The sequence below is a fragment of the Amyelois transitella genome, chromosome 24 (genome assembly GCF_032362555.1).
Source record: "Amyelois transitella isolate CPQ chromosome 24, ilAmyTran1.1, whole genome shotgun sequence".
NCBI lineage: Eukaryota > Metazoa > Arthropoda > Insecta > Lepidoptera > Pyralidae > Amyelois > Amyelois transitella.
In genome coordinates, this window is record NC_083527.1 from 3162959 (window position 1) to 3189462 (window position 26504).

A 26504-nucleotide genomic window follows, 5' to 3' on the forward strand; every position below is an offset into this window, starting at 1 on the left:
AATGTATGTTGTATACCTAATCGACGTATTAAATCTGCCAAGTTTACTTTTTATTAAGTAGTTACGGGAATTCGCAAAGTTTGTACTCAAAATGGATTTTATCAGAATGTTTTCGATGTATCAACCCATATAAAAAAAATATACCATAAAGTGCTGCTAATAAAGTTGTATTTTACTCGACTTGGACGGTCAACAGTGAGTTTGTTTCATAAATTTAATTCAGCGATTAAAGTTAATGTTTTAATTAATCAAATATACATTTCAATCACGGAGGGAGGACATTTTTGGAGTTCCTTGAGGGAAAAGAGGAATAAAACATTGATTCCGGTTAATTGTGTGTTCGTCACGTCCCGACCAATGGTGGAGTATTTCAAGTCATAAATTAGTTCTTTATGTTGAATGCCATTGTTTTGTGCGATGCTGTGACTGATTTTTAGAGTGCAAATTAAAATTAATGTAAGTGTACGATCAACAACATATCAACTTACCCAAATTCACCGCGACTTCGCCTCTATAATGGTGTCTTACAGTTTAGTGCAGCGTAACTTGACATGAGGTTCATTGTACATAATTTTTTTATGGGTGGACATATTTCTTTTGAAGAAAAGTGAATTTAATCTATATTGGACAATGGTTAATCCAGATTCAAAATTCAGTAACTTGAATATGCTGGTGTCCTCACGATGTCTTCGTAAGAGTATCGGTTATTACTTGGTAAGATAATGTTTATTCAAGCTTTTTTAAGTTGGGTACATTTACCACTTGACTAATATTGCTTAAATATATTATATTTTTCCAATAAATTAAATTAAAATGTTGACCAAAAATGGTCTCATTAAAAAATACATTGCGGGCGAAGCTTAATGCCGCTATAAATGAGCGCGGGCTGTCCGATCATGCCGTATACGGGTATGTTTTATCTTCTAACTTTTAAAACATATTATTTGTAATTCTTTCAGATAAAGAAATATCGATTTTATCACTTATCAACAGCAAAATAATTTCATTTATCTGTCTTAACTAATTTATAAATGCGAAAGTTTGTCTGTTTGTTCCGCCTCTTCTTGTTTTGTGTTGCAGTATCCTTTTTGAAGATAAATCTATTTCATTTGTGAATAGATAGATGATAAATGAAACCTTAGACCAAAGCTGACTGTGTATAATCACTATGCCACGGAGTTCACCATAACTTTAAACCAAAACTTTTAAAAATATTGGGCAGTTTCTTACATCAGATACTTAACACTGTATCTAATTATATCGGATTACCAATCAACTAACGCCTGAACGAACTAGAATGGTAAAACAATATCAGATTACGAGAAAATCAGTGACAATTTCGTACACCTAATTAAACATGAAACCTCCGATTTAAACCGGGAGATCTTGATCTGGCAATGCGAGGCATTTAGCGACAGTTATGTTCGGAACCTTGGATCGCGGACTATCTACTAGAAAATCCTGCCAGACTGTGGCAATAGCCTTTAAATGGCTGTTAAAATGGCGTATTTAAGTTAAGCAAAAATCGAGGAGTCCCTTTAGTGAATGTTTTTTAGTTTATGTTTACTGCCACCTACAAAAAATCGATGAATTTTGTGTTACCTAGAAAAATCGACGAATTTAGTGCCACTTACAAAAAAATACAGGATTTTCGCAAATTCCACGGGAACAACAGTTTTTAAAGGGATGAAAAGTACCCTATGTCCTTCTCCAAACTCTTGATATTATACCGAAAAGTTCAAGAAGATTGGTTAAGAAGATAACGCGTGAAGCGGAAGATAATATACTTACTTCCTCATTGATAATATTAGTTGAAATTTAATTTTGAGGCTCGTGACGATTTTCAAATATTAATCTATATCAAATGCCAACGTTATACGATAAATTGTCACCTAAGTAATTTTAACTATTTTCATACCAAATACGCTTTCCAACTATACTAATTCTAAGTTTACCTTTAGATCCTTGAAAACCAGCTGATTGTGCAACCGGCCGCGGTCTATATGGGCAGTTTAATTAGGCGTATCGCTAATTATTTAGAGAATCACGACGCCGCCTCACCCCGACTCGTAATTAATTGTTTTGTACGGGTCACTGCGTCGTTTCCATTTTTGTATTTCGATGTTTTTTCTTGGCAGAGGAATAGGAAGGAGATACATCTCCTTCCTATTCCTCTGAGGACTTCTTCTTATTTAAGAGATACCTCTTGTCAGTGGAGTGCTGTGGAACGCGGTCATTTCTTTCTCTAGTTTTATTAGCCGGTTCATTTGCTTTTTCTTTTACTCGTTAAAAAATATCGACTTTATCATTTCTGCGTGTACCTCTGGGTAATGAGGATTCTTTTTCAATATACCTAGGTGTAGAATTTCTGTGCGCTGTGGTTTAAGTCACTTTAAGATAGGATAACTTCATCTTACTCCCATGGACGTGACTAAGGAAATAGATATATTCGTCTAGTGCACCTTCTGCCCGCAGTAGCTTCAAAGGGAGTCGCTTCGTGTAAAAACCTTAGGAAATAGTCTAGACTAACGCCAAGACGCAGAAGAGGAGTTCTTCCTACTTTACTCACCGAAGTAAGGATTTTTTTAATCTATTCGGTTGTCTCTTGGAAAATGAGTTACTAAGTAGATTTTAATGCTTTTCTCCGTGCTTTGATTCCCTTGTATATCCTATAGAAAGATATGGTTTCACCATATCTCTCCCATGGATGTCGTAAAATGCGACTAAGAGAAATAAACTTGGGATTCTTCTTGAAGGCGATGGGCTAGCAACATGTCATTATACCTATCAATTCCATCTTACGCCTAACAGCTGAATGTACCTATCAGTTTTTATCAGATATAGCCCTGGTGAAAGAGTGTGTGGTTATTCTCCTTCTTTTCAGCGTTTCGACTCTGACAATAGCAGATCATATACGAAAGTTTCGTTTAATGTACAATACCTTTTATGCACACGAACCATACAAAATACCTAGCCAACCCAAAACACCGGCTCAGGCAATAAATTTGCACAGCACAAAAAAAGTTATTCGTTCTCTCCGAACAAATAGTTATCCGAATGTAGATGCGATCTGTCGCGAGCCCTTCCTCATCTGTGATTGTTGATCGGGGAGGTACGTTGTCATTGTGTGAATACTCCTGTGTTGATGCATTAAAAGTATTACAATATTATGTACCTTAAAAAAACTGAATTTTATTTTATTTAAAATAAATGCTATTGATGTTACTAGTCGCATTTGAAAATTATAATTATGATAAGTTCACAACTAATTATCCGCCACAAGCATCTTTTAAATTAAATGAAAATAAAACTATATCTAGTTATAAACATTTTGATGTATTATTAGAATAAGCATGCAGCTCAACCCGCGTAACACAAAAAATCGCAATTTACTGTAGCGGGAGCGATGATTCGGCTCGACCGCCACCAAAGGGAAGATCTTCCGCCAGGCTAGGTGTTATGCCTGGGGAACCGCGGCTCCGACGATGTTGTGTCGGAGGTTGTATATATAGCTCCAATCCGTGAAATCTTTGAAATCGCGTCTCAGATTCTTCGCTGCTATTGGTTGAGCGCGTCATTTTCTTCGCGATGATTGACAGTAGTTGTTTGATTTGATGTTTATGGCAAATGGCGTAAAGATGTCGCCACAGTACTCCCCCCCAAGACCGGAGGTCTGAAGTCTTGAGATCTTGCTGTGCAATCTGTGCTTCAGTTGTAGCTTGCAAGTGCCAGTTGTCTTCCAGTGAGTCGGAAGTTGCTCGAAGTCCTAGTGAGTCAGGAGTGAGCTGTTGCGTTGCTCGTAGTCTGCGGTGAGTCGAGACAGTAGAGAGCGAAGTCGACTTGTTGGCGCCGGTAGAAATCGTGCAGAGCTGCCACGCTGGAGAGAAGAGCGGCCGTCGATGAGATCCAGGCGTGGGCTGCGGTCGATGCGTCGGTCGCTGAAGTCGATGAGAGTGAGTGCGGGTGGAGTCAGGACCAGGAAGCTCTTTGCGTTGGCTGCGATGGACCTGCTGCGATACCCAGTTGCTGGCTTGCTGTGAGACTGCTTGCAGAGTGAGGAGTGATGCTGAGGATTGGAGTTGATGATGATGGAGAAGGTTGCTTCCAATCACGTCGGGGTCACCAATGTAGCGGGAGCGATGATTCGGCTCGACCGCCACCAAAGGGAAGATCTTCCGCCAGGCTAGGTGTTATGCCTGGGGAGCCGCGGTTCCTGCGGAAATTTCGGAAAATCGTACGAAAATATCTTTAACTTCAACATTATTCTCAAAAAACGTTCGAGAAATGTGAGAGAAAAATAGTTAATCAAAAGCAACCTCTTTCCGTTATCTTATTGAGCTGTAGTAGGTAAAAAAATATGTATTAGGTGTAATGTTTCAATGTAGTTAATTGTTTACAAAAAAATTGTTCATTGTCATTCCAATTGAATGACCTTATCCACCATATCCTTTCGCGTCACAATTAAACGATTTTTTAAATACCCAATTAGAGTCCTTAATTTGTAAATACGACAATTATTTAACTCGTATCTGTACCCGAATTGATTTAATTTTAACCTTAAGATCTTTGCAATTAAAGCTGTTTTTGTTTGGAACTTTATTTTGTAAATCATAGGGTTTACTTTCAAACCTTAGGGCTTTTGTATTAATGGTTAGTTCGCTGTTGTTTTTGTAGTATGTAGTTAGCGAGTTAGTTTGCATATTTCTTTTGGTAAAATCGTGACAAACCAACACATTAGTAACATTTAATGAGATTATGTTCTTAATTTCATATTAAAGTGGGTTCATATATTTTATAAGTACGTTCTACCCAAAAATAAACCTACTAGAATTACGTAACACTAGAAATCTTATATATTATATCAGTTTCTGTATCTAACCTACTAGTTTTCATTAAGAGTGGCCTGTGTGGCAAAGTTTTCATACTTTCATTTTTTCATAATTTCGTTTTCGCAGCACAAATAGAGAGAACAAAAAAAGTTCAACTTTAGCATTTGTAATATCAGCGGGAATAAGATGTTTTGCAAAAGCATACACAACAATAGATCAAAGGCCATTTACAATACCGAAGGCCACCAAGACATCCATTGAGATTTTAAATCTGAACTCCAATTTCAAGTTAAAAAGCCTATGTCAATGTGTCCGTATTGCGTACAGGATTTTTGCCGTCTATTTATATAAGGTGGGCATGGACAGCGCGACAGCCGTGCTACCGTCCGCGGTACTAAATAACAGTGTCACACTAGCCTTTGCAGGCACCGCCTGGACGGCCGCATGCAGTAAAGAACCAGCAGCGGTAGCAGCAGTACCCGCTCCTACTTACTAACGGCCTCGTAGCGCAGATGTAGTACGCTTGTCTGTTACTGGAGGTCCCGGGTTCGAATCCCGGCCAAGGCACGATGTGAAACAAACTTTTTCTGATTGGCCTGGGTCTTGGATGGTTATATATGTAGTATCGTTGTAGTATCTCGTAACACAAGTTTGAACTTACTTCGAGGCTAAATCAATGCGTGTTATTTATCATATACATATTGATTTATATTTATTTACTTCATTCTTTATAGTAAATGAAAAATCAAGATATAAATGAGGATGAAACGCAAGAAATGTGCAGGTTTCGTGGCAAGTGTGTTCCCTCCGGAAAAGAGGCATTATTTTATGCCTTCCCGATCAGAAAGTCTGCAGCAAAACGTCAAACCGTTCTTTTTATAAATTTCTTTTTCTTGTTGAGAGTTGCAATTATTTTATTTTTATAGAATTGGAAGTAAGAATGTACTCAAATTATTTGCTTCCCATATTTCGTATTTTTGTTTGTACTGTTTATATGAAGCGGTGTAATTTAATCATTTCTCTCACATTTAACAAACTTTTAAAAAAACTAAATACTTAAAGCTAAATACCTAAATTTGAAATAACAAAAAAAGGTATTGAAAACAAAACCTTTTTTTTTGTTATTCCAAATTCTAAATGTAATAACAATCCTGGCCACATCTAGCACGCACCGTCCCCGCTCGCGCCTTTTTGCTCGACGCCGTATTTCGGCTGCGCGCGCGCCCATTTATCTGAGCTATCATCTGAGATACGGGCTATCTGAATCTTTATGCGGTTGTATCTGATAGCCAGATACCAAAGCCCCTGATTAGCCGATAGGTATTGATATTCAGTGATTTAGCACTCATATCGGAAGGCTATTAACGTAAGTAGGTTTGCCGCGGTACTTTGAAGCTTTCTAGGTTAGTTTTTAATTGTGGTAATAACCGACATAACTTATGTGATAGACGGAGTCAATGGTATAGAAAATACTCGAAGGCCACGTTCAGCTGGATGGCTTAGCAATGGAATTGAGATTCAGAAAGTGACCGGTTGTTAGCCAATCGCCTAAATGAAGAATCTCAATTTCACAAGATTTTCCATGATAGGCTTTTACAAACTGCGCGGGAAGAGAAGCTCGCACACACTATTCTTATTTTTCGCTTCCAGCCTAGAGCGACACCTGCACTAGATGAATATGTATATCTCTTAGTCGCCTTTTACGACATTTGCTTCCTCTAACAGCGTACTCTTTCTTGACTCCCCTCAATAATATCTTAAGCTTCCCTTTAGTTCGTCCACCACATTCACCTTACGCGTGAAACGAAAAATCCTGTTAATTTCTGTTCCCACGGGAATTTCGGCCAATCCTCCCTTAGTGCACCCCTAGACCACATAAGCCACATGTCAAATCTCCTAGATCCAGCGGTTTGGATTGTGCGTTGATATATGTCAGCCAATCAGTGTCCCGTTTTTTTATATTTAGATTCTGTAAAGCTAAATCCAAAAATACTACCGACATTACTATGTTACTACACTTCCAATGCCTGTCTCTATATCAGCCATCTTACAGCCTGCCACCTCTTCAATCAGGTCCGCAGCGTGACGTCACAGCCGCAATTAATTAGGAACACAATGCCTCGAGCGATCGCATCGCGGGCGCAGTCGCTTTGTTTGTTCTACAGATGTCATCGGGGATTTTGATCTTTGATGGCTTTGATCAACTATACATTAAGTTCATAGATAAGAGCGAAATTAAATACAAAACTTTTATAGTGCTATGTGGATCCTGGTAACAATAAAAAAAAAATAGGACCACGCCCTCTCTTTCCCATGGATGTCGTAAAAGGCGACTAGGGGATATGCTTATAAACTTGGGATTCCTCCTGTAGGCGATGGGCTAGCAACCTGTCACTATATGAATTTCAATTCTACCATCAAGCCAAGAAGCTGAACGTGGCCTATCATTTTCAAGACTGTTAGCTCTGTCTACCCCAAAATTGTGTTGTGAGTGAAAAGAGTTTTGTAAGTATGCTTTTTTTACTGGCGACAAAGTACAGATTTTACCATGATGAGGTCAGCTCGGAGTCGCTTCATATAAAATCCTGATTTTCCTAATCCAGGATCCAAATTTGAGGATAGGCACAAATTCCCTCTCTGCTTCATGGTACACTCCCGCAGCCCGCTGGTTGATGCTATGCTGGGACTGGACAATTTGTAAATTTAAGTTTAATTTGTAATTATTTTTTTTGTAGTAGTTTTAGTTTGCTATTATTAAATTCTTTATTTAATTATTTTGAATAAGAATCAATATATTTAATGGGATATGCATTTAATACATGAGAAAAACTATTCTTTGAAAATTATAGAGAACCACTAAGATAATATTCAACATTTTTTCCAGAGATGGGAAATAACCGTATTTTTTCATTTTACGTTGGCGGAGATGATTATTATTCCAGTGTAGACTAAAAGTATGAACATTAATTTCCACATAATATGCGTTTTTGTTGAATTCGTAAATAGAAATTAATGTTTTATCATTGCAATTAAAATTAACTATGATCGTTTTGACAGTAACATTGTTTCAGGGCTGTCAAAATATATTGTATTTTAAATTGCGATTCTGGTCTGACCTCAGAAGCCTTTTAGATTAAGGTGTTAAAGTTGCCTGAATGTGCAGCTTTCCTCGCTAACACATCAGTTGTTCTATATAAGTATGAATGGAAAGGGAGATCTACTACTAGGCTAGTTATGGCTAGAGTACTGCGCGAGAAATAATGTTAAATCGGGAATTTGTTCGAATTTGTGCTCCAATCATTAGAAATTCTAATTTGGACTCTTCGCTGCCATTGGCTTAGCGCATCGCATTCTTCGCTGTGATTGGCTGATGGCGTGTGACGTTTGGTTTGATTTCTATGGAATTACATTACATACTTAGATAAAATCACTCCTCTATCCTGGAGGGGTAGGGGATCATTAGGACTACATCTTTCCATCTCTTAGCTAGTCGCACACAACTTGTGCACTATAACACACCGAAGCCGCTTTAAACTACTTAGAGTTAAAAATTAATGGGGCCCAATATAGACCCAGTTTAAGGTTTTCAACCCTATACAGCCATTATGCAGCGCAGTGCAGTGGCTTGTCTTCTCGACAGCTCTTTGTGGACGCCGCCGGACCTGCGTTTGCGCATACTCTCACTATAGTATACGTTGTCTTTATCTCAACGTTTTTTGACAAGGCGCCCAAGTTACTGACCGAAGTAAGTATTTATTTATTTCTTGCAGTGCTTGCTCCTGGGGCTCCGCTGCTGTTTCATTTTCCCAGAAAAACCCTATGTTGAATTTAAGGTTATTAACAATTTTAGTCCTTTGTTTTTGTCATAGTAAGCTTTAGTTCCGGTTGCGTCGTTAGTCTCTCGGAGCCTGGGGTGAGTCTATTGATCATAATATTATTTGGATAGGTTTAGCACGAATGTCTCCTGGCTGACCTCTGTCGCCTTTGCAGCGAAACATAACCCAAATTGGATCATGGCTACACATCCAGGCTGAAAGTTAGGTTTACTAGAATATTACACATTTCATTACACTATTCATTTACTAGAATAGAATGCGTAATTCTTGCCTTTTACTATACAAACATTGTGCTCTGACAAGAATAGAAGAATTGCGTGTCAGATGTAAAGTAGACAAATCAGAGATCCAAGATGGCGGTCCGCAACGGAAGCCAATTATGCAATAAATCGAACCGGCGTAGATCTGCGCCTGCGCCGACCTAATGTACCGTTTATATGGAAATTTGTTATTTATACCTTTGCTAGCTGTGAAATGTATTAAAGTATGTTCCCAGGGTGCATTATATGGAATGGTTTACGTTACTTTGTAATACTATGCTGTTCCTCCGGTTTCCCCTGAATATGGCTAAGTCCATTTTACGTACTTTATTTTTGGCGCGTTGATGTCTTTGACTAAAAATATTCAACATTTGCCAGGGCCTCGCTCTCGGCTAAAAAAGTTTAAAAACGTAAAAGTTCGAAAGTCGTACACGACTTTTCATGAAATTTGGTACACCAAATTTCATGAAAATTCGGACTTTTAACTCTCTCTCTCCTAATAAAATAGGGTTTTAAGGCAACCTGTTATTACTTACATTTGAATTCCATCACTTATCTCTATCGTTATAGCCTTTGAGCTATTGGCTTCACTATACTAGACTAGGTCGTATGATATAAAGACTTGATAATGTAAGTGTAATGTGTACTTATATATGTGCGCACCCAGGTTCCTATTCATGCAGGAAAAAGCTATCTGAGCATAATCTGTATTTGTAGTTATTCTGAGTCACATAATAAGTAATGAAAACATCAAATTAATATCGCATTGTATGTCAGTATGTAAAACAGTATTAGTACATACATACATACCTATAAATGGTCACGTCTATATTCCTTGCGGATTAGACAGAGCCTTGAAAAGACTGACAGGCCACGTTCAGCTTTTTGGCTGGTTAATAGAATTGAGATTCAAATAGTGACAGGTTGCTAGCCCACCGCCTAAAAGAAGAATCCCAACTTTATAAACCTATCCCTTAGTCGCCTTTTAACGACATCCATGGGAACGAGATGGAGTGGTCCTATTCTTTTTTTATTGGTGCCGGGAACCACACGGCACAGTATTAGCCTACGTATTTTTGTTCGTTATATACATTTTTCTTAACTTTATAATATTTTTCTGGACATTTTCGCTTAGTTTGCGTATTAAATAAATCACTGTTGGCCGGCGCGCGGCCGTATCGCGCGGATATCTCAGATACCGGCGCGATAAATAAAATATTGACGCGTACACCAACAGGATATTCACGTGCTAAGTACTTATATTAAAAAAAAAACTTTCATACATTTATAATATTCGCGGCACTTTAGTATAGTACCATTGCATATCTTTCACATGTAATAAAAATAAAAATCTTCTCGTTTAATAAAAATAAAAAATACTTGGATTGTTGCGACATCAGCGCGATACTTAATAATATATTCCCGTCTTTCTATATATTTCGTTAAAAATAAAATAAAAATATGAATAGACGGGACAGAAGTCACCTGTCTTTTTAAAGGTGAACACCAGTTTCCCCTGCGTGTGTACTCAGTATCCAGTTTAAATTAGCGACGGGTGTACAGCGGTGAACGCAAGGCTTGCCTCACACCTACAACAATTTTATTTAATTTTACATACATACATACATATGGTCACGTTTATATCCCATGCGGGGTAGACAGAGCCAACAGTCTTGAAGACTTTTCCAGGCCACGTTCAGCTATTTGGCTTAATGATAAAATTGAGATTCAAATGGTGACAGGTTGCTAGCCCATCGCCTAAAAGAAGAATCCCAAGTTTATAAGCCTATCCTTTAGTCGCCTTTTACGACTTCCATGGGAAAGAGATGGAGTGGTCCTATTCTTTTTTGTATTGGTGCCGGGAACCACACGGCACTTATTATTTAATTTTCTTTACAATATTACTACCTTATGCCTGCAGCTATGCTCATGTACTTGGTAGTACAACGGCGTAAAGATATTACTTACTAAATTACTAGCCCGTGACTTCCTAAGCGTGGAAGACTATATCGTACTTGGTTCTAAATCTGGTGTTCCAGTTACCAAAATGAATGAAACCCTAAATACCCAAGGCTAATAAGTAATTACTAATTATAACTTAAATTTTCGTGAATCGTTCCTCTCGGCAATAGAAAAGTGCCCCGTGTGAACTAGGCCTTATAGCATTAACATAGGGGGCATGCCCGTTCAATTTACTCACATTTTTAGCTAAAAGCCTACAGAGTACGTAATTAGACGCCATTGATAGGCACGCACTTTAATTGGTATTGTATGCAGGCGAAATTGTTCTCGTCTGAAGCCATTTTGAAATTTTAACTAAGTATACTCTCGGTTACTGTTAGGTATTTTACTAAGAGGTTCAGTGTTATCGATCTAACCTTCGCTCTGTGTCAGTTCAGTTCGATATCTTTTAGTTAGGTATTTATTGTTTAAGTGAGCGACGTTTAAGTAAAACGTCGCAGGTAGGAGTGATGAGAGATGATTCAAAAAATTCGTAGATGAACTACAATCTTTATTGGACTAGTTTTACGATTTTTAATAGAGCGTTAGTTTAGCTATAGATACGAGATCCAGCGAGTAACCGGCTGAGGATAGCGAGCTTCTTGCTGAGCGCTGAAGTAGAGCAAAGGAGAAGGTGCGTGGCGTTTGCGCATGCGCTTACTAAAATTAAGGGTCGGGGCGGTGAAGATCGCAACGGCATGACGTCACTAGTGTAATATAAATAGAACCTCCGAACTTCTTTTGTTAGAAGTCGAACCAATTTACATCGGTTCCGCTATAAGCTCATGAAAAATGCTAATGATAATAAATATGTAATGAGGTTCTATGAAAAGAGTTATGAGTGTGGATGAAGCGAAAGAGGCATATATGCATGGATCGTAGCAAGACTCCTTCGAGAAAGAGGCATGATTTTAAGTATTGGACTCCGGAAAGCGGACCTAATGTTCTGAAACATAGTGGCGGATGATACAACAGGGTTAAGGAAGGACGAGATGCGAGAGAAAAATAAAACGAAACCTAACCTAACTCTTATAATTCTAGAGTGATATTATGTAATTCTCCCTCCCCTAAGTGCAAAAAGTTTTTATTAAATTGTTTCCTCTCTTTTATCCGGGACTTCCGACACCCAACAATAGATACGGTGCCAAAAAAATATTTAACATTATTTAAATTTTCTAACAATGATAAACGATATCACTGTTAAAAAAAGGTTGAAATGCAATTGTCTGGCCAGCGACAAAATTTAATTATCGAATGTGGATACTAAGGGCAAAGAAATTAGGGATGTACAATATTCATATTTTGAAATTTCCGAGTTGAAATCTCCGGTTCGTGATAAGTATTAATAAAGCGAACTAGGGGTGGTCTGACGAAACTACTTTATTTATGAGAATGACGCGACGTTCGATTTATGAATATTAACTATGTTATGACCGGCTTCAATGTGTTCATTTTTTGTCTTTTCTTGAGTATCTACCTATTATTATCTACTTGAACATACCTGTACTGTATATTCTGTCTTTTTTTTTTAAATGCGTAAGCACTGTGTAAGTGACTCGATAATGATAGGCTGTTTAGTTTTTAAAAGATAGTTCCGATAAATTGAGATCCTCCTATATTTTCAAGTTGTTTGAAATAGGTTTACTACCTTGGATACTGATTGTAAGTCCTTTGATTCCAGAAGTTCCAACCCCATTCTTTGAACAAATTTTTAGACGATTTGAATCTCATTATGCCATCATGCCATACAGCTGAACTTTCACTTTGTATAAGACTGTTGGATCTGTCTATCACGTAAGGGATAAAAACTTGATTATATGTATGTGTATTCTCAATGAACACTAAATAATAATACTGGCATTTCCTCTTAACCCGAGCCATTGGTACAAAACGAAAAATAAAATTGTAAATTTCGCTTCGTCACCTCGACATCCTGTCCCACCTACCGACTTATGTCCGTCTGTCCATCACACATGGCCGTATCGGCTCATTTACATACACAAAACGTGTTTTTCTTAATTTATTTTATGTAAATACGAAAGGAATGAGAAAAAAAAATATCATATTTCGATGTCAAAGCCAGAAAGTTGGAACTTTTTTTAAGTATGTGCTTATTACATTCGGAATTTAAATATATTTTCGTATTTTTTTTCATCATTGGCATGAATTTAGGAATTTAATTTTCGGGGTTGTTCTTCGTGCCTGTATATATAGCTCGCAATGCATTTAATCTATATAAGTGTACTTATATAAAAAAAGAAACTGCCTGACATATCCATGTACATCTGAAATCGTTGGCTCTATCGATTTACAATTATATCGTGGACACGAGCGGACTCCGGCTACAGTTCCATTAGGGAAATATTGATAATAATTTTTAACACATCAAAATAACCCGGCCCAAAGATGTTGGTTGATGAAATGTTGATAATTCTATTGACTGCATGATACGAGTACATTCTAGCCTTTCTGTCAATCAGAATCATTCACAACTCCTTATCGGTACAACTGTACTCTTCCATTTTTCCGTAGTTTGGTGTTTGGAAACATTAGTTGCGGCACAAAGGCTCGTTAAACGCGTGTTTTGCTTGAAAACTAGGTAAAATAGGACAGGTTGTGATAAAGAGCACGTGGGCTGATGTGTGCTGGCCCATTTACCTAGTGAAGATGATTATAAAAAATTTCTTTATTTTTGAGGATTTATTTATTTTGATTCAATTATGTGTATCAAAAAATGTACCATTAGTACATACATATATCAGCATAATATATACTTATTATAACATATTACGTCTCAAGCACAATGTTGAAACGACCACGTTCAGCTGAATGATGGATTTGATATTCAGACAGCCTACGTTGCTATTCCTAGTCCATCGCTTTAAAGCTTAGAGTATATATTTAATTATAAAATTTAAAATAGACCCAATTTTTTGGAATAAATACATTTATTTGCAATGGTAATTTATGAAATTAACGTTTAAGCAAATTTTATTAATTTATGTAATTTTACGAACAAATATCGATTATAAATTTTTAAGATCACAAAAATAAGTTCATCAACCTGCTTTTCGGCTGGAAAATAAGTAAGAGCATTAAATAAATCTGATCCATTTATGGGAGCCAATTGCGCCACCGGTCGCCAGAGGCCGCCACATTTGATAGGTCCAAATCGCGAGGTATGCAAAGCATTGCCAGTAATAAATGTATCGCCGCTATCTTCAAAGGCGCATCTACCCTTTGGAGGAGCCGCTGCCGCAGTGCCGGGTTGTGTTCCAGTGAGAGCTGTAAGATGTAGGGATTATAGCTTGACCGTAATCGCTGTACCCCTGTTCGCCTCCATGCGCGTTCTTTGGGCGCGGTGTAGTGGTTACGGTCAAGCTATAGCTTTTATGTTTTAAATAGTTTTCGCCCTGCGATCCGTGACAACTATTCTTACCTGAAGTCGTACGTCGTCTTACACAGTACTCAAAACTTTATGTAATGCAAAATTTCATAGAGATTGGTTCAGTGTTTTCAACGTGAAAGACGAACAAATAAACACACATTCACATTTATAACATTAGTAAAGATTTATTTTGTATGTGTACGCATTATTATCGGTTCTGTCTATCCGGTGACACGTGTAAATTAAAATTTATAAAATATTAAAGCAGTAAGTTGGACAGGAAAATTTTACCGTATAAATTTATTAATTATAGTTATAACTGTGTGCCTCGTTAAGCCTTACCTCTTTACATAGCTTCGCTGCAACTGGAAGACAAGCTTAATACGTCGGCCAATGCACATATTTATTGGTCGCTAGACCTATTACGAGCTGCCCTGACGCCCTTCTTCCATTTAGCTATGGTTTAAGGAACCAGCTCTTGCCACGTGTCAAAGGGAAGTATTTATTGTTAACAGAATGTTTTAATGTATTTATGGGAGGAACTTTGATTAAATAGCGTGCTTGTTGAATGAGAGACGGCGTACGTTGTGGTTGTTGTTGATACGCTGTTGGGCGGGTTTTGGTTCGATGCTAAGGGTAGCTAATATGTTTGTAATTTATTCCTAAGTACATTTTTTCTGCGTGTCGTATAAATTTAATTTGGTTTTGGAGTTATCCACACCTTTTAGGCTTTTTGAGAATATTGTTTTTCTTTTTTTTTCGGATTTCGTATTTTTTCTTTTTTTTTGAGGATTTAGATTTAATTTTTTTTCGTTTGATAGAATACATTTCAATCTCAGCTCATATCTTAAATAAGGTCTAGCGGAGGCCAGAGGTGTAAGTACAGACTACATCTTTCCCTGCAAAATTCGTTCGCTTCATTAACATTCATAACTCTCTTAATTTTTTTTAAATGTACCTAGTATTTTTAAGAAAAGACGTGTCAATTTGTTTGTTTATCTTTGTTTCAGTTCCTAAAGAAATATACTGTAATAAAACCCGACATGAATTTCAAACAGCTTGTGTCCGAGTCAAAAAGTCGATTATAGGGTTCGATATCAGATCATCCTAAAAGTGAATTTTCTCTGATTGGTTAGATTTGCATGTTTATTTTAATTAATTACATTAATCGTTATATTAATTGAATAGGGTTTTAATAAAAAAGTAGTAGATAGCAGAATCATTATGAGTTCGTGTCCCGTTTAGTCTCAAAATAACTTTGGATTTAGCTTTACCTATGTATCAATTTATATTTACTGATACAATGGATACAGACTGTTTGTTGGATGTAAAATACAACATTTAAAAAAGCCACATTTAATTTTGATTACAAATATTTTCAATAGTGTTTATCAATAAATAAAGGCAAGCCAGGGTCGCTCTCTCGATGTCCCCTTCGATTAAAACATAAAAGAGCAAAAGCTTAATTATCACGTATTATAACAACCTTGCGCCGGGAGCGGCCGCCGCTGAAATAGCGTAAGTACGAATTTATAGATTTTCAATATTTACAAATTATCATTATCCTGGCTTTTGACCAGATTAAGAGCTAACCTTTACAGATAGGAGCCCCGGGTTCCATGATTCTGGATCGGATAAGTCAAGTTTTTCACGAAGCGACTCACGCCTTGTCTCTTTTTGGGTTAGGTTTCTCTAAAAGTTTAGAGAAACCTAACCCGGCTTGGAGCAGTAGAGAAACCAATAGGTATATACGTATTTAGAATTTTATTTGCCTGACTATGTAGTGTAGTTCTTCATTATGTTTTTACTCACCCCAAGAATATGGATTATCAAACGAAACTGTAAAGATGTTACCAATAAAAAACTGCCGTTGTTTTCAAATTGCCGTGAAGGTACATATAGATTTCAGTCTCCTTTATTCATCCCTTAATAGACAAAGCCAACAGCCTGGATTAGTCTGGAAGGTCACATTATGCTGTTAGTATAATTAGAAGATCTCCTAATCTGTCAATAAAGAGTATCATTGTATCATAAATGAAGATATAATATATACATAATAGATTGTGTATAATGATACTTTAAAAACTTGTGTTACTAAGCTATCACAATATTCCGAAAAGTCAATAAGTACATGAATTAAAACACTTTAAAACTAATTTGGCAAAAATGATTATGAAGACCAATATAGCACGTATAAAAATTAAATTGTCGGGTTTAAGTCGTTTCTGTTTGAAAATGTCAATACATCAATATCTTAGGCGCAGGGTAGGGGCGTGTGCAGGCGGGCCGCACTCGTAATTACAGGCACGCGGGCCCTGGGGCCGATGAATGCGCCCCTGCCTCGCCGCGCAAATTATTTAGTAATTTTAATTTTATTTGTACTTATGCCCTTGAGAGTGGGCGGCACTTTCGCGTTGTTTAGTATTTGGAAAGTGCGTGTGAGGTACGAGTAATGTTTCTATATCGTTATTTATGAGACTTAATTGTGAGTTAATGACATACTTGGTGTTGTAAATAGTATGGTTTATTTTACTTCATTTATTCATTAAATTTTATTGCAACAAAAAATAATGTATAATATGAAGTCTGAATGCCATACGAGTAACGTATTCTCTACCAGTCGAACCTTAAGACAGAAACTGAGATTGTAATTTTTCATGAAATTAGTCTTTAAAATATTCTTTTTAGATTGATTGTTTATGAGAAAACATCGATGACTGTGGATGAAGTAAAAAGTGAAAGTAATTTCTGCTAAATGCTGAAATATCCTTTCGAAAAAGTAGAGTAAAAAATGTATATTAATTAGCGCTAATTACTTAATTTATACCTAAATTTGTTTCGTGCAATTTTTGGTGTCATCCAAAAACTGTTTGCCTGTCGAATCAGCTTTCTACACGCATGTATTTATTAAACACTTACGTAATTTTTTATAGAGAAATATTATCAATTATCAGGTAAAGCATATTTGAAGACTGTTGGCTCTATCTACCCCGTAAGGGAATAGTCGGTTTCTTAATTTGCTTAAGTACAAGTAGATTATGTAAATACCTTTTAAGATTATGAGTAGAATAAAATATTTTATAATTTATAAACCGAAATGAAAATACTTGATTTAGAATATAATTTTTATTGCTCTTATAAATTTTCTTACAATTAGGAAGAACAAGATCGCGGTGCGAGTGTTTTTTCTAAATTACTACAAAATTGCAACATAATCTAAACATTTATCTAAAATTTTAGTACAAGTAAAACTATGAGATATTTTTATTCAATCTTACAATTTATACACATACCTAACATGATTATATATATATAAAATATAAAAATAAACTTACACACTATATCTACAGGCTTAACGGAAGAACTAATATTTCGATTAAACTGACATATTTTTAGTTAATTTTAACAACGAAATATACAAAAATAGTTACAAATAAATAAACTTTTCATAGGAATATTCGATACCATATTGGTAAAAGATTTTTCGTTACAGTAAAATATAGTTTTTTTTTGTAGTTAGGACGTTTTACATAGCACCAATACTCATTAATTGTATAGTTTTATCTTAAGTTCGATACAGCCTTTTCTATTAATTATCATTAATCTTTTTGACAGAAATTCAATCATGATTATGAGTAAATATTATGAAATTGTCTTATCATTTTCAGTTCATTACAATATTGTTCATCAAAAAAGTTACATTTAAAAACATAACTCAAAATGATAATACAATCCAAACTAAATATTTATACTCCTATATAAAAAATTTTCCTATATTGCAGTCACTATTCGAAAGACCAAGTCGGTATACTCTTTGGGCTATATTTAGGAAATGTCCTTACTCCTTTTCCATATCAGCTCTCTCTATAGTCAATTGCTGTAGCAAGTCTGTCTCACTCCGGCTAAGATGACGCTGAACTCGTCTTCTGGCCTCACGTCGGCGCCAGGGGCGGGAGGCGCGTAAGTCACTGACGGAGGAGCTGAGATCACAGAAGCGTACGGAGAAGGGTACATCCTCTCGGAACAGTACTCCGGCCCTGGAGGCTGCTCCCCGCAATATGGAGGCCTCGAGTACTGCTGCTGTTCGTATCTGTACTGCTGCTGATGCTGCTCCATACCTCCTTCTGCCCCGTAGTCCAAATACTTATCGAACTCCCTAGCGTCGACGTCAGAGTCAGGCGATCCAGTCCTCATCTCTGAACGTTGGTTCATAAAGTTCGGGTCGGACTCTTGAGGAGTATTTGGCGGCGGCTCTTCAGAGAAATACGAGCCGCCTGTATCGTATTCAGATTTGGGCTGATCTGGGTAATGTGACACGTAAGCGTCTTCAGTTTTGTACATCTGCTCGTACGGTTCATAGGGATGATATTGAATGCTATATTCAGCCGGCATGGAACCGCTGGGTGCTGACGATACTCGCGGGGTGCTCGTGCCCAGAGCCTGCTGGTCTTGGGATGTAGCGACCGGGGGGAAGAACGTCCCTGTCACTAGCGGGGGTTGCTCCGCGTTGTTTCTTTGTGTGCACATGACGTACATGCCGTTGGCCATTCCCATGGCCGCTACTGGTGCTGGCGAGAAGGAACCCGGCGTTCTATACGTCTTATAAGGCGAGTATGAGTCTGATAGCGACGACGCATTGATGGCTCTCCGCCTCTCTTCGTATTGAAAGTTTTCTTTCTCATTCTCGACGGGCGAGGCGTCAGGAGTCGGCAGTGGGGCTTCGGCCGGGGCGCTCCTCCTGCCTTGAGGTTCAGGTGACCTCGCGGGGGATGATTCAGGAGTCTGGACGTGGCCATTGAACTGTTGGTTCGATTGGAATGAATCTGAAGCGAGAGGTGACGTGCGGTAGGGGGAGAAACCTGCTCCGGGGTTATGGGAAAAGCGTGCGTCAGGAGAGTCAGTGGCAGTGGCATATGGAGATCCTAGTGCGGCGGAGGCACCGGGCGGCGCGCTTACGGGCGTGGACGGCTGGTTGGGTCTCGTTTTGTTCTGCTTCCGCCTTCGCGGCCTGTACTTATAGTTCGGGTGCTCCGTCATATGGATCACTCGGAGTCTCTCAGCTTCTTCGACGAACGGCCGCCTGTCTTGCGGTGTCAGCGAACGCCATTTTTTACCTGGAAAACGGGAAAAAAGCAAATGAGTCCATTGTTGTGTTAACGACTGGTATATTTACACGTTTTTATCGTGCAACTAGAGAAAACTCATGGTCTGTACGCTATACATATACATTATGGAGTTTTTTGTGATCTTTAGACAGGTCATTTGTCAGCGAAGCTGGTAGCTACAACGTGAAAGGTAACACCGATATTATGAATGCCTCCGTATTATCGAGATAACATTCCTTTGATATTAGGAGAGTGTTTGAGAAATAAAATAGACACCGTCTGCCACAAACTCAAGCTTAAATAATCACGATAGTGTTTTATCAAATAACTATAAAATACGCGCCATGAGAGGGCTATAAATCTTGTGTAGACTTCGAACAAGTAAACGTAAATTGACAAAGCAATTTGAACCTTGAAAATACGATTTTAAAGTAGTATTTTTTATGTATCAAAAAGTGTGAGTGCCATAGTGAAATTATCGAGAATACTGAACAATCTTTAAGGATATTTATCAACGCGACACTACTTGCTACTGGCAAAGCAAACAACTTTACTTTTAGTGAAGTGAAATATCGATTTTAAAGTATCGATAAGATTGTGAACTGTTTTTTGTTTATCTTTTGAACAATAGTAAGTTATTGTGACTTTAATAATGGCGTGTATTCATTAGTTTTAAAATTGTATGTAGCCTAAATGATATTATTGGTTTTATGTATTGACTTGCTCATAAACCTCAATATTAGTATTTTTTTTATCAATTTCGGCAATAATAAGGCTGACACGGTAAATTGTTTTAAAAAAAAAGTTTGTATTTTAATAAACTTCTAATTAAAAATAAGAGGAATAGATATTAATGTAGAACTTACATAACGTTAAAAATATTAACCCGTTGAGTGAATTTTTAATATTAAATTTTGTAAGTAGATACTTCATACTTAAATATAAAATAGACAACAATATTCCCACAAGCATACGTATATGTATTATAACAGAAAATATCGTCTTCACTTAAAACGAGCATGTTTGACGCAGAAACTCTTTAAAATCTCTTGTAATCTAGAGAAAAAATCGTCAACCTGCGAGGCATTGAACCGAGTAGAAAATGTAATCCACAAAAAATGACAACCAGGTATCAAGGCGTACTTGACTGATGTCAAATGTCACTGTGACAAATGACAGTGGGGCTTCCTGTAGTGTGCGTCGTATTCCATTAGTACGGCAGTTTATCCGTGTTTCGGTTTATCGATATCGAATAATTAATGATTTAGCATAAAGGTCGCGTCTCGGATTAGTGTTGTCAGCATGAGGTTTCAACTGTTCTTTATTTGAATCAATTTATTTTAAACTATGGTTGCGCACTGGGTAGCCGTTTTTGTAATAGGAACTATTTCACGTGATTTTGTACTTTATCTTATTTATATGGTTACTTTTTTGTGAAATAAGAATCTTGTATTCAGAAAAACCTCTTTGAATTTTCGGTCAGGCATAATTAGAATCGACTCCGGCAACCTATTATAAAATCGTTTACAGATTACGATTAATGATCAGATCGAATGGTTGGCTGAAAGATAATGCTTCTAGCACTAAGTCCCCTATTTGTGCTATACATTTGTATTTTGTACAATACAGTTCAAATAACTTACTGACTCTGCTATGCGTATGAGCAGTTTAATTTTATAAAGTACGTAAATTTCTGGCATTAACTATTTTAAAAAGGCATTGCTACACCTTACATACATAACAATATAAAAAATATAAGCAAACATTATCTTATATAGGTATATCTATTTTCTTGAAAAGTTGTCTCAGCTAATCTCTTCAAAAATCGTTCAGAAGGCCCTTGTCTGATTATAAATTCATAACCACTTTTTACATAAATACACGTCATGTATAGGTCACGTCACGTCTATATTCGGGGGTAGACGGAGCCAACAATCTTGAAATGATTGAAAGTCCACGTTCAGCTGTGCTGTGCTGGCTAATGACAAAATTGAGACCTCTTTTTAATTAATAAAAAAAATATATATATAGAAATACGAATAATATTTTGATATATATTTTTCAAAAATACATAATGCAATAAATAGTCCTGTCGCCTTATTTCAAAAAGGCAATTGAGTTATCATAGATATTCTTAGAAAACCACCCAATATGAACTTAAAATGTTACAAATGAGCTGCCATTAAGCCGAGCGTCCCACGGGAGAGCCCCAAATGATTTTGAATGACACTTATCAATCAATCCCGGTGTGGGTTGAAAAAAATTTAAACAGGTAAACTGTTTGGTCGCAACCTTCATGAACATTTTAACCTGTTATGAGATGATGTTGGTGATTTTTTTTTGTTTCACAAATAAGTTTTGTTTACGCAGCAAACACACTTATATTTAGTAGTATGTATTTTCAATTTTGAGCCTTCTTTCATAGATAGACATAGATTCTGTAAAATTATTTTTTTCCAACAGCAGTGGGCACATAGGTAAGGATACAACCTCCAAAATTATTTAAAGTAGTATACTTCTCCTAATATTACATACATTCAACACGTCTCTATCCCTTACGGGGTAAACAGAACCAACAGTCTTGAAAAAACATATAAGGCCTCGTTCACCTGGACATCATAGAAATCAATTTCAAATACTTAGTAACAGGTTACTAATTACTCTCATCGCCTAAAAGAATAATTCCAAGTTTCTTGATTGGCTTTTACAATTGGCATGTGAAGTGAAGCAGCGTTTTTTCTTCGTTACCACACGAGCAAGGAAGGTTTCACTGTTTTTTTTTTACCAAAAATAATATCTTTCTTATATTAAAGAAAAAAAAACAAACCTCCTAAACAAAAACTTAATCCAAACAGTCAATTAATCCGTCTCGGGACTATCATTAGCTGATCTAATTAATGATGATCGCCAGACCACCGCGTCATAACACGGATGATCGATTGGATCATTAAAATTAATCATTAGTTACGTCCACAGCTTCTGGTTTTGTTTTGTGTCAACCAATTTGGAGTTTGGATGATCTTAGATACGTTGAGTTGAAATTTTAACTTTATTTCATTTTTAATTTGTAATGTTTGTACCTACGTACAGTTCGATGAATTGTATTAACTTAAAGGATTTTCTTAAATTAAGAGTCAATATATTTTAGTACCTTAAATAAATAAGGTATGCCTTCGAGCATCGTTCTCGTGGAAATGTTCAGAATAAAAGTACTTAAAAGGAAATAGAAAATTTATTATAAACGTATAAAAATTAAATTTAATGAAAATTAATTACGGTTTAGCCGTGAATATAACAGACAAATTTTTGAATTTACATTATTAAATTTGGATTACTGTAATTATGAGTTTTTTTATTTATGAAGTTTCACACTATCATTAATCCAAAATCGTAGCGCCAGAAAATAACCATTGCAGCACCATTTTTTCGCTGGACGGATGTCTGTGCGCACGCGTCGCATTCTAAATTTGAAATGCCTTTCCTCTCTATCCAGGACATTCGTGTATTCTGTCCTTTTCGCACATATTTTTTTTGCATTTCGATTCCGAATGCGTTTGTGATATCGTTTGTTTATTTTTAAAGTCGTAGTACGGTTCCAGACAGTGGCAGAATTGTTTTGTTTGATTTAACTGTAAAATACTACTTAAGGCAAACTTTCTTTATTTCTTCTAGGTATTGATTTCATTTTTACCAATTGATAAATATGAAAGACTGAATAAGCCTAAGGTAGCGAAAGCCCCGGGAAAAAGTCTAGTCAATATAAAATTTAAAATATGTGGTTGTTAGTCTGTCTTTCACGTCAAAACTACTGAAACAGATGTTTATGAAATTTTGCAAACATTTAGTGTGAAGTACTGAGAAGGAGATATGATACGCAAGCGAAAAGTAGTTTAATAATAAAATATTCGCAAAAGTTGTTTTGTGAAGTTAAGATAATAATAGTCCATCTACTTCTTTGGAACTACATATTTATTGAGTTGAAAGTTTAATAATCCCTTTTTGCTACCCTCAAACGAACGACAGAGAATGCAAATTGACCATTTCGAATTTACGTCGCTTGCTATATAAAATGCTACCAGTACTACTACTAAGTTTTATCCAATTTTATTCTAAAATCCATCGACAAAGGTATTCACAAAAACACTTTTAGCACTAAACGCTGTGCATTTCATAGCCGTCTATAAAAACAGTAGTTGCCAATATGTACCCCGTTACTGCGCTTTCTGCGTGCGTCCAGGTGTAAAATAAAGTGTTCACAGAAGTGGCATCGGCGCAAAAAGTCCGTAAAAATCGAGTATATTTACTGGGTTTGTTAGAAAAACAATTATGTATACATACATACATATAATCACGTCTATATTCCTTGCGAGGTAGACAGAGCCAACAGTTTTGAAAGACTGATAGGCTACGTTCAGCTTTTGGGCTTAATTTAAGAATCGAGATTCAAATAATGACAAATTGCTAGCCCATCGCCTATAAGAAAAATCCCTAGTTTATTAGCCTGTCCCTTAGTCGCCTTTTACGACATCCATGGGACGAGATGTAGTGGTCTCATTTTTTTTTTGGTGCCGGGCACTTAAAAAAAATTATGTATTCAGCTTTTTACCTTCTAGATTGTGATTCAACAGGAATAACACCTGCATAATCTCGCCTTTATTCCTTATAGGGTAGACATAGCCAATAGTCGAACCGATGAACTGGCATGACAGGACTTATGAATGTGGATGAAGCGAAATAAGTATGCAGAGATCGTGGCAAATGGAAAGACGTAGTCTCCGCTAACTCCTTGGGAAATAGGCGCGATTTTAAGATTTTGTAAGTAATATTTCTATAGTGTCTTTGGTGTGTCACGCGAATAAACTTCTACACGCTCAATGTTTTGTATTACCTGCGTGTGTCCAGGCTTTTTCTCAGTTCTGAGAATGCACAAAGCTGCCGAAATACATAAAGAGGGGTTTTATTCGTCCGTAGACACTTCTATATACACAGAAACTTAAATTGTAAATTTTACTTGGTGTGTGGTGTGAAGAGTAAGAACTATGGTGAATTATTGCTTCCAAGTTAGTTGATGGCCGTGTGGTTCCCGGCACCAATAAAAAAAAGAATAGGACCCCATGGACGTCGTAAAAGGCAACTAAGGGATAGGCTTATGAATTTGAGATTCTTCTTTTAGGTGATGGGCTAGCAACCTGTCACAATTTGAATCTCAATTCTATCATTTAGCCAAACAGCTGAACGTGGCTTATCAGACTTTACAAGACTATTGGCTCTGTCTACCCCGCAAGGGATATAGATGTGATTATATGTAATGTATGTACCTTTTTATGTGTCACTGAGCAAATAATTCTATGAGATTATTTTCTTAAGAAATAGTATTAGTGAATGTTCCCTATTCAGTCTTTTCGTAATTGTGGGCTCTGTCTACCCTGTAACGAATAATGATGTGATATTTGTATGTATGTGTACCACATTTAATTAGACCTCATCTTTCTTACCATCTGTCAAACTATTCAAATTTCCAATAAAGCCGTTTTGAGAATTTCTTTTTTTCGAAGTGGGTTGGTTACCTTGGGAATATACCTTTTACATACGCGTCCTCTTATCTATTGGACCACACCGCAATCCAGTAATAAACCCTTTGCAAACCGGCCGCGGGCTCTCATTGTGGGAGTACCGCCCTCCACCTAGGTACGCCTATCAAATTACCTAGAAATGTGGACGTAGACCATTGGTCTATGGTCTGTAACATAGTCTTATCTATAATAAAGAGTACTTAATAAAATTTGTACGGTTCACATTTTATTATTACTGTAGGAAGTATAGTTATAAAGTTATTTAATTCCTACAGAAGATAGAAGGAGAAAAGAGGAGAGAAATAATCAGTTAAAAATGACTATATTATTTAACGTATAAATTCAGAAAATCTAACAATAAAAATTATTTTTGACATAACTCACTAACAAAACCATGGCAACCGTTGCTATGGCGTTTAGCAAAGCCTTCATTAACTGTACTAGCTTTCGCCCGCCGCTCCGCTTGCGTGTGGAAGTCAGACCGCCTGTCTGACCTGCTACTCATTTAGAGTAACTCAATCCGGAATCATGGTCAAAGACGCAAACTAAGCTCCAAAGAGGTGAGGATGTCACCGGGACTAACGCCTGAAGAAAGAAGATATATTACGCGAGCTGAACCCACGGCCGAAGTTATATTTCTGTGGCGAAATCTATACGCCAGAAGTCACAAGAATAAAAAATAGAATTACGCGACGCTATCAATCAAAAACAGCGGAACACCTAAATCGCGCAAGCAAAGATTTCATGGATTGGAGCTATATGTATATACAACCTCCGTCACAACATCGTCTGTCGCGCGGTTCCCCAGGCATAACACCTAGCCTGGCGGAAGATCTTCCCTTTGGTGGCGGTCGAGCCGAATCATTGCTCCCGCTACATTTCAAACACTTCGAAAAATATTTTATGACGAAATTAAAATTTTATCATCCTTTGTATTTAGCTAGTGGCCTTAGTAGATGTTATGTTTAAGGGTTTGGTTCAATTGGAAACAAGATGTGGTGATTTTTTAAAATGATTACATGTATTGTTACGTCACTATCCCTTACGGGGTAAACTGAGCCAAGAGTCACGCGACTCCGAGGCCATAATATTCACATTGCAAATTATATAAAAGTTGGTAATAAAGTTTAGATAAGACTATTATATGGGATATTCCATCATTAAGACTCTTAGCTTATCTAAGATTTAAGTAGATAAGCTAAGAGTCTTAATGATGAAATAGAGATTCAGCTATTTAGTCTATCGCCAAAAAATGACTAAACTTTTCTACTAAACCTGATTGCAAAAAAATATCATCACATCTCATCCCACGCAATTATTTAATACTGTGAAAATATTATACTTGCACGTAAAAATTCGGGATTCGTCAAGCATCATTAGGCTCGTTTTATAAAATGCTTAAATCACTTATTCTCGCTGTATCAACGGTGATATTTATTTCTTCTAATTTCTCGGTTGCGAGTCGCAGTCATTAATCATATACCTATCTCTTTTGCACTCATTTAAAGGATA

At 36.7% G+C, this 26504-nt stretch overlaps 1 protein-coding gene across 1 annotated transcript in view; it reads right to left on the reverse strand.

Annotated features, from left to right (window-relative positions):
- Nucleotides 1–18085: 18085 nt before the first annotated feature.
- Nucleotides 18086–26504, reverse strand: part of LOC106135985 (putative transcription factor SOX-15) — a 112423-nt gene continuing 104004 nt past the window's right edge. Inside the window, exon 4 of the mRNA XM_013336411.2 lies at nucleotides 18086–19428. Within this exon, the coding sequence (XP_013191865.1) occupies nucleotides 18185–19428 (1244 nt within the window). The 3' untranslated portion in view covers nucleotides 18086–18184. The remainder of the gene's footprint in view (nucleotides 19429–26504) is intronic.